The following is a 12,020-nucleotide window of genomic DNA, read 5'->3' as shown; positions in this document are numbered from 1 at the left end:
CAACTGTGGAATAGGGGAACATAAATTTAAATCTCTAGTTGAGTACAAGATAAACCTTGGACAGCATTGTCAGTAAAGTCGCCATAGTCCCAGTTAACCAGGAGATGCTCTTCTCCTTTGGGAGAGCTGACTGGTGGTGATCTAATCTGAGGCAAGGGACAAGGTTGAGATGGATAACCTCAGTCAGTGCGGGAATTGAACCCACGCTGTTCACTCTACATCACAAACCAACCGTCCGGCCACCTGTGGCCCAGACACAACACGCTCCCCCCAGTCAAATAGCTCTGATTTGGTACTACCATCATGCCCATGGTCAACCATCCAACTATCCAGCTAGAATGTGCAAGTAGAGGCAAGTAAAGTAATTTGGAAAAAATATGGCATAATATACTTCCAATTTTAATTGACTTGTGACAATCTGGACAGGTCGCAAACTAGAAACATAATGCCAATTATGTTTATAGATGTAAATGTAATGCCAATTTAAGTAACCCCATCCCACTTAGCCCAACAAAATAGGCCGTGTTCGCAGCTAAATGCAGTTCAATTAAGACATTTTAAACTGAAAATCCATGTCCACCCATGGTATCATCCTGACTGCAAATTATGAAGCACCAACTTACACAGTTTTAAACGCTGATTATTACTTGACAACAGTTGTAATGTAACAATACAGAATATCAATTTGATAATGTAAATTCAATCCAGGCTCAACCAAAGTTTCACTACTTTGCAAAGTCACATGTTAATCATGTTACATTTTGAACAAGGGTAGGAACAATTGAGATGGCTAATTTCTGGTGCTAATAAAAACATGGATAAAGTCAAATATTCTTACCTTCCTTCATGTTTGCAAATCGTTCCTTCAGCTGGTGATCCACCTCGGGACCAAAGGCAAAATTATTCACAAACACAACACTGTAAAGAAATACTGAAAATATAATCTCTCATCATCAATAACCACACAATAATACAAGGTGAATTAATAATTGCGACAAAATTCATTTTTATCATGAAACATTGACAAAATATACATTTTATCATAATGAAGCATGAAAAATATTTCTGACTTAAAAAAAGAATAGTCATTAGAAACACTTCTATTACTGATGTATATTGTGCCATAAAAATTGAGAATGCAATTCTACAATTAACTGATAAGCTAAAATTATGCAAGAAGATAAATACTAAAACACAATTAAAAGACAATGTATGCTGGAAATTTGAAATAAAAGCAGATAAATGCTGGAAGTGGTCAGCCGATCAGGTTGTCTCTGAAGTAAACCTGAAATGTTAACACCATGTCTCTCCACAGATCGATATAGCTGACGGAATATTTCCAGCATTTTCTCTTTTTATTTCAAAATAATGCACATTTACATAGTAAAATAATGAAGGCAGCCACATTACACGACTTGCTTATGAACTTCTATCCTAATATTACCTTCAGACTGGAAAAATACTGCAAGGTCTTCACTTTCAAATTATGCCATCCAACATTGCTTTTAAGATTTAATGAAAATTATGTTGCATATGGTCCCTGAAAAGTTTTTTGTGCAACTTTGCACCCTTATCACTCATCATGTAATAAGGCCTGTGCAGTATCTTCCAGGCTGCTGTAAGGCCACCACCCAAACAGCTTAGCGGGATCACTGAAGACATACATCAAACCCTGTCGCAACAAATCCAATATGGACGAGTTCTAGGGAAATGACCTCCAATAGCTCATAAATTAGTGCTAATTCTTTTAACTTCTAATTTTCCAAGCAGAAATTGACATTCCTCGAGTCATAACAGGAAAAGCACAGTTTTAAGAAGCTAAGGAAAAAGGCTCGAACAGTGTAAAAGGTGATGTTCACGACACAACTTGACTTCATTATTTAATCTAGCCAGGCAAATTTAACTTGCAGAAATTGAGTTGCACTCAGCAAAAATGATCTCAACATACCTGTAGTACATAAACTAAAGCACACGTTCACACAATCCAGTTGTTCTGACCTTGAGTTATTCTATACCTTGCAGTTCTCTTTCCCCTAACCCTACCATCAACAGAATTCAAAGCCAGCGGTCAGAAAGAAAACAGCTTGGATCTAGTGTCTGATAACCTCCAAGGACCATGCAATAAGCCACTGCTTAAATTACATTGTTAAAAATATAGCCAGAAAATTTTTGGAATCTCAGCTTAAAGATCAAGAAAAACCAGCATGGAAAAGCCAGAGAACCAAGGGCAAGTATTTGTGTAAAAATAAGCAAAGTAAAAATAAAATTGGGAAACAAATCAACTACTTTAGGAGAGGATGTCATGGCTTCTATAGAAACAAGGCTTTGACGGTGACATGATTGGAATGAGAAGTTAATTTATAAGCCTTACATACAGCAATGAGATAGTGCAGAGATTATTACATCAAAATTCAAATATACAACAGCTCAAGTAATGATGTTTCTACTGAGTATCTGAAATTGCAAAATAATGACTTGGCATCATCATTGGGCTTTTATTATGCAACAAATTTTGAGAAATACAGGAGGAGATTTGTACACAATTCCAAGGAGGTTTCCGAATAGAGCGGTGATAACAAGGCACTTAAACTACATAGATATGTTATCTCACAGTACAACAGTTCAAAATAGGGAAGGGCTCACAGAATGCATTCAATACTTCGGAATTATGTTACAGTTATAGCTAGCATAATTGTTGTTCAGCCTGGCTTTAGAAAGCGTTCTGGAACAAAAAAAAAGGCATGAAGGTAGAATATCTAGGCCCAGGAATAATAACAATTGTGTTTAAAGGCACAGAGGTGAAGGGGGAAAAAAATGAATTTCGATAGAATGCTAAACTGGAAAGGAAAAATTTTGAATGGAAGGAAACCATCGACAAATTTAGTGAACAATAAACCAGCAGTGGAAATCATCCAAATTCAAGATGGGTGGAGTAGAAATTATTTCTCCCAGAAGGAAAAGGAAAAGGTAGTGACTGTGATGAGGCCGAACACAAGACTTTAAGATGGGTCATGATAAAAGGAAGGCTGATATTACAGGAAACAACTTATGTTTACACAAAATGGCCCAAGGCGCTTCTCAGGAGCATTATAAAACAAAGATAACACAAAATCACATTAGGAGATATGAAAGAGATACAAAGCTTGGTCAAAAAGGGAAGTCTTAAAAGCTGAAAGTGAGGTAGAGAGGCAGAGATACGTAGGAAGGAAATTTCAGAATTTGGGGGTTGGGCAACTGCAGACACAGATCAGTGGTGCACCAATTATAATTGGTATGCACAAGCAGTCAAAATTAAACCAGCGCAGACATTTGATTGGAGGAACTGAGAGATATCGGGAGGAGCAAAGCATGGAGGGATCTGAAAACAAGGGTGAGATTATGAGCTAAGACATTGCTTGATCAGGAGACAATATGGGTCAGCAAGCACAGGAGAGACAGGTAATAGGACTTGCTATAAGGTGTGGGTGGCAGAGTTTTGGATGACCTCAAGTTTATGGAGGTAGAAAGTAAAAGACTAGCCTGGAAGGTGTTGGGATAGTCATGTCCAGAGGTAACAACATGAACAAGAGTTTCAGTGGCAGGTAAGCTGAGATAGGGAAATAGTAGGCAGTCAATCTTAGGTGAAAATACGTAGTCTGAGTGATGGCATTAGGAGGTTGGAACCTCATTTTAGGATTAACTATGATACCTAGGTTGCAAACAGCCTGTCTTAACCTCAATCTATTACTGGGGATGTGGGCAGTTTCCAGGGCAATGTAGCTTTCAAAAATAGGATCAGAAATTCTAGAAACTATTTGCAGTTGAAATATTTCAATCTTTTACACTCGTTTGACCTATAATCTGCTGAAGCCCAGCAGAAACTCTACCTCGATATTTCTACTGATACAATAAGGACTGTACCCATAACTACTGAAATTTGTCCTGTTACTTTTCCAAACAAAGAAATGGTAGGCACTATAAGGAGGTGTTACAAACCACAGCTGGACTCGGCAAGGATGTGCACTCATGAAACTGACTATACCCCATTTTTGCACGATTGATACTGAAATAGTCAAGGTTCACTTGTAAAATTATCAATTCTACTAAAGGGTTAAATGCACAGCTTCTCAACAGCCATTAGAAAAATAATATTGACTGAATTATGTTTTATCCCAAACTGGTCACCTTGTACTTGCAATTTTTTCTTTCCATTCTTCGGATAGGAAGTCACCTCTTTCCAGCTGAAAGAAACAGAAATTTCTCAAAATCACAATATAAAATTCTCTTACATTTGTGCACAAGTTGCAGATCAAGAATAATAAAATGTTTAGCATCAAAATTACCCAATTTGCTGCACATTATTTTGCAACATCAATCATAAAGTACGAACTGGTCTCTACCATGGCTCTTCAGTAACTTTCAAAACTCTTAATTCACACCACAGTTCAATGATTTCTTTTCTCTGTATTTCAACTCATCGGAAATGTCAGTATTATGAAATATAAAAATCTTTTATTGAGACTTGCACAGAAACTATTGATGCACAAGGTTCATGTTCCTACCTTCAGCAATTATAAAATCGACTGGTCATCATGTTTACCTACAGAGTGCACCTCAAAAGCAATCTTTTATTTATCAAATCTTTTGGGATGTTCTGATAAAGCGTTAGTCAAGTGCACATTCTTTTACACTTTCACAAAGACAGGTAAGCAAAGGAAGCTGATGCCAAGCTGAGAGGGTAAGATTAGAAAAGGTGCCCAAAGGGCAAGTGGAAAGTATCAAAAATACAAATACTGCATTTAAAATTTGAGAGGGGCATAAGACTCAGAGTTAGGGTTCCAAAGACACGATAACTCATGGCTGTTGCACATCATCCATAATCTAATTGAATAGTGGAACAGAATCAAATGGCTGAATGGCCTATTCCTGTTTCTATGTTCCCAAGACGGTGCCACCAGTGATTAGACAATGGTGTGGGATGTTCATACAAGGACAGAATCAGAGGAAATAGTATGTTGAAACATGGATAGAGCTCTGAATGATCCCAGACAATGTGGTAAAGGAGGAACTTGTAGATAAAGAATTTAAATTTAATCCATGTAAGACAGGGAACCAGGGATTACCAAATATAGGTGAAGTTGGAGATTTCTAACCAGTTAATAAGGTTTTTAGACAGCATATCTTAAGGCACTGAAGGACTACCAGTAAAGAGTTGAATGGTTCTTGAAACAAGTCAATAAATTAACGCGAGAATAGTTTACAAATGAGAATACAGTAAGAGAATTTAAAAAGTAATTATTTTAAAACGTATATGCTGATATTTTAATGCATTTTAAGTATTGTATGAATCATTGTTCACTTTAGTCCAAGGTAAGTTATCGCAAGGCGTGGTGGTAAAGTTGAATAGTTCAGAACCAAAGGCCTGGGAACCCTGTAGTTAGCAAAATTCATATCAAAAAGTTTCTTATGTGGGAACACATAGTGCAATGTATTCATTGTCTAGACCCAGGATAGATATGTGCTCAGACGCAGGATCACATGTCTATGCAGTTTGGCAATGATCCAGTGGGAACATTCACTTTGACCTCTATAGTGAGCATCAGGTATAACCTGGCAACAGGGAAGTGACTTTAGCCAAGATGGGAGTTAGCGTGTATATACTAAAGGTAATTGATTTTGAGCTTATGTAAGGTGGGAATGATTGATAAGAAAAACTTTGATCTGTTTTTGATTGTATGCATCAGATTCATCGGAGAGATTCTGTCGCGCTCAGAGCTACTTAACCCTTTTGGTGACCTCCTTGCAGCTGCTTGTTTTCTTTAAATAAATGTTACGTCTTAATACAAAGATATCTGCCTCGTGAGTTTTGTATTGTCTAAAGTTAAGACAGGTCATCTCGATTTACCCCACAACAGTAAGAAAGAGTACAGAATATAACATAGCTTATGGGGAGGAGGTTCGGAAGCCTTAAAATGGATAATTACAGCAGTTAGATAGAGGAAAATAGAGAAAAGGGGATAGTGGAAGGGCACAAGGAAAGGAGAAATTGGGTAGCAACAAAAGAGGAAGCGATGGAGGTCAAGCAAAATAGTACATATAGAAGCAGAAGGAAAGGAATAATGAAGAATGACAAGGAAGGTCAAGACAGACAGAGGCCAAGTTAGGATGAGAGCAACCAAGACCTTATTTTCCACACATATGCCACCTGGAAATGCAATCTCGTCCCACACAGTTCCCTTCTCTGCACAACAGCTGACCAAAAAGATTTTAAAAAGAGAAAAAATGAGAGCAGATAAACAAAAACACACAGACAAGGATCATGAAACAGACAATACTTGGCAGAGCACAAGGAAGTCTGAGCGACAAAGAAAAAGAGATATCTCACAGCCATGTTGCTGTAAATGAGGAATCAAAGCCAAATGTAGACATCAGGTGAAATGGGATGAGAGAGCAGATGATAACTAGACTGGAGCCTACAAATGTAATGCATTTACCATGGGATAAATTTGACAGCGACAACTATGCAACATGTTTGAGAGATAGAAAATGCACAAGAATTTAAAAATGAGAAAACATTTTTAATCATTTAATTCTATGAAAAGATTGTTTTGAAATGTGGCGTCCGAAGCTTTGCATAAAACTTACTGTGTACTCTCCATATTTCTTCCCATACCATCGCATCCATTTTCTGAACTCTGTGTCCATTGTCTGCATAGGTCAAAAAACAATTATACTGTGTTTTTTTTCTTAATTGGGAATTTTTCACAATATTTGGCACTTACTTCTGCATATTTGGCTGGAATCTCTGCTTTTTCTACACCATAGTAATGCTTGCACTGTGTCGCTGCAGCTACTTGCAACACGACTTGACCCACTCCTTGGGAAAGGGAAGAAAGTTTTCAATACAACTGGCACCCAATACAAACAATTTGCACTACCACAATATAACCCAGAATACGCTAGTTTCAAATAAATTACTCTATTGCCTTATAAAAATATTACAAAAACACAACTGTTATACTGGCTAAATGTCACCTGACATTCAAATTATAAGGTTAGCCTTGTTTTCATAAGTATTTTTCAATCAATAGTTCAGTAAAATTTGCTAAAAAGTGGAGTTTCTTACCACTTCCTAAATCAACAAATGTATCATCTTCAGTCATCTTGATTTCATCAATCATTTGAGCGACTAAATCGAAGGACGTTTCTCCATAAACTTCAGGGGAAAAGGGTTCATAGTTGTTCAGTTTCTCTGGATCAGTTACTGAGTGGTTGTAGACCTGTTGCAGAATATGTCGTAGCAGGCCATTGCAAGGCCGAGTGTTCAGTTTCATAGGCTGTGTCGTTCCTTTCCACTGCATTAAATTGGAGACATTTTTCAATTAGGCAAAGTCCAACAGCATCCGCTCGGCAATTTAGTTCACTAACAAAACCACCACTTAAGTGGTAGCATAATGCAGGGAAATCATAACTAACTTAACAAAAAAACCATGCAAGTTAAGAATGTCAGAAATTGACACTTCACCTAATCCCACCCATCCACGATTGCAGTGGCCAACATATTTTGGTAATTAACAATGATTGCTCATGAGATTTCATTCCTAATTTACTCTATTCTTCAGAGGATATATTTCTCGAGCTGGTTAGAATTGGGAAAACGAAGCAGAATGTCATTAAAAGTTGGGAGAAAAATTTGGTTTTGATTCTACATGGAGCTGTGAAATATCCAGAAAAACCATATGACATATGCATCATGAAAATTATGGACAATATCCAAACAAGTTCAGTTTCATAGGCTGTGTCGTTCCTTTCCACTGCATTAAATTGGAGACATTTTTCAATTAGGGACACTGTTCCTAACATCACTCTCAAATAGTGATAACTACATTGCCTGGATTTTGCAGTCCGCTGACAAAGAAAGCGGCCCACAAAAATATGTAGTGAACTTTGCGACGTGTATTTCAGTTTGCGCAATGTCAATTGAATTCTGGCGCTCGTTATAGAGAATCTCTGGTGCCCAGCAAAGGATGACACAACCCAGCAGCCTATGCAGTCAATCATATGGAAATTTCGCAGACAGCAAACCCAGATGGAACAATCAGGATTCATCATTCACTTTTTATAACTTTACGGAAAGTGAAATGAGGTTTGGGACATACAAAAGATGGAGGTAAAAGCTGAAAATAAAACCACAACTTTTTTTTTTTAAATCTATGGAATCTTTTAATAAGCTAGAAGAAATTTGCCACTCCACAAACATGACATTAATTTTCAGAGCATGAGAGTTTGCTTGAAAAAAAATGATGAACTTGGTACAGTATTAAAAGTCCACTGACAACGCAACAAGGGTTTTACAATGAGACAAACTGCATTACATGTCAAAGTTGACTAAAATCAGTGATTTCAAATTGATTTCCATCTCCAGGGACTTGAACATCCCCATCAAGCAGAAGAGTAGAGAATCAGTGACAGCAGCTTCTGAATTTCTGCATACGTCATCGCCATAAGTTGTCAGTTGCACACAGTAACAACAACTAACAGCTTCACCGTCATTACAATTGCAAAATAGAGGTTATTTTATTTATAAACAACTTGGGGAAAACTGAATACCTTGCCTGTCAAAAAGATACCAAAATCCAATTAAAACACTCACTTCATTGGCATTTAAACGGTTTATTGGTCTGATGTGGGATGCCAAAATAAAAAATACTACAGAAGAATTCAAATAATCCTGCCAACAACCAAGAATTTATTCTCAAATTTAAAACATGCAAATTTTGCATTAATAATTGTTTCTCTTTCTCTGGAAAGCATAATGAACATGCACAGGAGAATTACCAGTCAGAAGAACTCATAAAATTTTAGCTTCAAAGGGAAAACTTATTGAGCAGCACTGTTTTGTACTCATTATAATGGAAGCAATGACATTAATGACCAACTTTATTTCTTTATCAGTGGCCAGAAACCAAGTTACTTTCTAACATGTTTTAATGGATTTCAATGACACATTAACAACACCACAAATTGCAATCAACTCTTTAGGATCCCACCCCTCCCTTTCATTCCCAAATGAAAAAGGTAAGCCACTTGTTGAAAGCATTCGAAGTAAGGAAATAAGTCATACAATGCTAATACTCAATCAGAAATGAACATCCTATCTTCTCACCTCCACCACCAGCTAGCTCAGGCAAAATTTGACCTTCACTATGAAGAATCTGTTGCTATCTGTGCGGCAAAGACAGCTAATGCAAAAACATACTGAATCATAGATCGTTTCATAATTTGGCTTGTTAATGTTAGGGTACTGATCAGAAGCCAGACTATACCCCCGACAGTTTTTTCCTATTTCAGCATTAGTGTGAGGATAAGGTATTTCACTCCATGTGTGATTCTATTGACAAACCAGGGAGCTTTTATCAAAAGAAACCTTACTTAACTATTTAACTATAACAAATGAATGACTTCAACATTTATCATTTGAACAATTGAGAAGATACAATTCTTAGCAAGCGAGCACCAAACAGCAGCCTACAGCGAGAACGAGAGCCATCATGCTTCAGAAACAGGCAGTCACTGCTTTAAAGAGAATCTGTGTATCTTCCCTGCAAGCTTAGCTCCTCCCATTAGCACATGACTCTATCAATGAACATAGTTGAAACCCTACTCTGAAACCCCACCAAGGAAACTTAAGTAAACACAAATGCATTAACTCTGTTTAGACAAACACACCATTAACTACAGTCAGTCATTATCCTGCATTCTCATCATTTGACCTGCCTGTTGCCCAAACAAATCGGCATCTTATAAAGCAGAACTGAATTTGAAGCATACCCCTTACAAGAAACAAAATATAAATACATTTCTTAAAGGCACAGTATCAACACAATAAAGCAAGCTACTGAAGTCTTCCTTCCTCCCACACAAAGATGCCTCTATTTTGGAACAGCAGAAGATTTTCAGCCTGCCAAACATATACCCAATCAGATCTTTTGTTTTCTTTCCCATACTCAACATAGGTACATCCTTAGCCATCTATTAGACCTGTTTCCTTCTCCCCATTTCCTAATCAAACCATTAATAAAAAGGGTACATTTGTCCACAGTTGCATAATCAATGCAAGACCAGAAAAGAAAGGCACCTGGCCCAAGGGATATCACAGGCCAAGTCCAAAGCTCAAGGCAAAACATCACATTCAAAAACTGGATCCCGGCCTTAGTGGAGTGAAATAAACATCATACAATAAATGTGGAGATGTATACTGAAGAGAAAAGAAGTTTAAAAAAGGGACAAAGGCAGAGACAGCATGAGAATACATGTGAAAACTGTAAAGTAGAATGAGGACAATTAGTACCTTTAAAACATTTTTCTAACACCTAATTGAAAAACATTATGTAATCAACATTACAATACATACCAATTGCTGAATGCTATCCATTGCCCGGTTGTACTTCTCACATAGCTTCTGCATACTCTCAAAGCTATAAGAGATCACATTACCAAATAAGAAAAGCAATTAAAAATAAAAACTTAAGAAATTTCTTAAATTAATTCTAGGTTATACCTAGTATTCACAAGTAGCAAATGAAAATGCTATATGCCAATGCTGTCAAAGTGGAGATCCCCATAGTATTGCTAATACAAAAACACGCTAGGTGCAGAAAATATTTACAGTTGACTAAATTTATATGTACATGGAATGTATATGGAACTGCATTTTCTAATTCAAGGTCTTTCCATAAACAAATATTTATTTACAAGTTAAAAAATTTATCAAGCTGAAGGCAAAATAGAATGTTGAGCTATTGACACATTCCCAACAATATTGGATTGCTTAAAAATTAAGTACTGGATACTAAAACCAAAAGCTCCAAGTCACAAATTCACATATCACCCATTTTTGCAGATAATTGAGCATCTCATTCAAGATATAAAGAACAAACTTATCTCGACATCTCAGGATTCACCAGAGCATTTCAGTCCATTAAGTACTTTTGAAGTCTTTTTTTGAATGCATTCAAGGGACATGGGCATTGATGGCATATATTGCCCATTTCCAATTGCCGTCAAGAAGATAGTGATGCACTGCCTTCTTGAAACACTGCAGTCCACGTCACCATCAGAACACTGTCTACAGACCCATGGAATGATTAGCAATTAGATTCCAAACTCAACATGATTAGGGTGAAAATTAAAGATGCAAATACATGGACAAACCTAGGAAGACGACAGGTGAGCAGTTTTGTGCAAAGAGGAAATTGGTCCACTAATTCATTAACGCCCTTTCATGAAGAAAATCTATTGCCCTTTACCCAGTCTGTCCTACATGTGATTCTACTCTACATAGTTAAAGGCAAACTATCTCCCAAGCCTCTCAATTGTATTAAATGGCTATCAGTGGATCAAACAGTTGCTCATCATCTTCAGAAGCATTTAGGGATGGCTAATAATTACCAACCTTGCCAGTGATGACTACATTGCACAAATGATTTTTTTTAAATAATCAGTTTGATAAGATAACCTAATCTTTTCAGCTTTGATGGTGTCTAAAATGTCACCAGTGTTTATATATAGCCTGCTCAGTGGTAGGTTAGTTATACATACACCATTCACGATTACGGAAGTGTATTGTTGGAACATCCATAAATGTGTAGGTGTACATTCTCCAAGCTCCTGAACACACTGTTCCCATCCTCAATTTTAAAAAAAGACTTGCACAAGTTACAGTTTAATGTTATTCAGCACTTCAAAATTATTCCACATCACCCCACTTTTTCTTGTTAAGAGTCCCTTGACATTTACAAATGATTACATGGAGCTTCAATGATTCAAAGATGCCACAGTATATAACCATGCCCTCACCTAAATGCAGACAAAGTAAACTATTAGAACATTACAAAATTCATTTCACATCTAGCATAGAATCAAACCTGGATTCTAATTAGATGGCTCATTTGTACATTCCTAATAACATTGATGTTTCTTCCCCCACCCAATACATCCAATGTGGACCCACAGTCTTATAAACCAAAGGTATATTTTAG

The 12,020-nt window shown here is 36.9% G+C and overlaps 2 protein-coding genes across 11 annotated transcripts in view; one reads left to right on the top strand and one right to left on the bottom strand.

Annotated features, from left to right (window-relative positions):
* plekhj1 (pleckstrin homology domain containing, family J member 1) overlaps positions 1-12,020 on the top strand; it is a 423,983-nt gene that overhangs the window by 108,315 nt on the left and 303,648 nt on the right. The window lies entirely within an intron of this gene.
* dot1l (DOT1-like histone H3K79 methyltransferase) overlaps positions 1-12,020 on the bottom strand; it is a 92,153-nt gene that overhangs the window by 58,046 nt on the left and 22,087 nt on the right. For 5 of the 10 annotated variants that reach the window (XM_078198350.1, XM_078198345.1, XM_078198341.1 and 2 more), the window contains exons 4-9: positions 10,394-10,457; positions 7,106-7,334; positions 6,762-6,856; positions 6,625-6,687; positions 4,165-4,220; positions 839-918 (exon numbers count right to left, since the gene is read on the bottom strand). In XM_078198350.1, the coding sequence (XP_078054476.1) occupies positions 839-918; positions 4,165-4,220; positions 6,625-6,687; positions 6,762-6,856; positions 7,106-7,334; positions 10,394-10,457 (587 nt within the window). Of the gene's footprint in view, positions 1-838; positions 919-4,164; positions 4,221-6,624; positions 6,688-6,761; positions 6,857-7,105; positions 7,335-10,393; positions 11,108-12,020 lie in introns of all 10 variants that reach the window. The other 5 variants (XM_078198343.1, XM_078198346.1, XM_078198348.1 and 2 more) reach the window with 5 other exon arrangements.

Source organism: Mustelus asterias, chromosome 26 (assembly GCF_964213995.1).
Source record: "Mustelus asterias chromosome 26, sMusAst1.hap1.1, whole genome shotgun sequence".
Taxonomy (NCBI): Eukaryota; Metazoa; Chordata; class Chondrichthyes; order Carcharhiniformes; family Triakidae; genus Mustelus; species Mustelus asterias.
The sequence above is the reverse complement of the archived record's forward strand: the minus strand, read 5'-3'. Positions and strand labels throughout refer to the sequence as shown.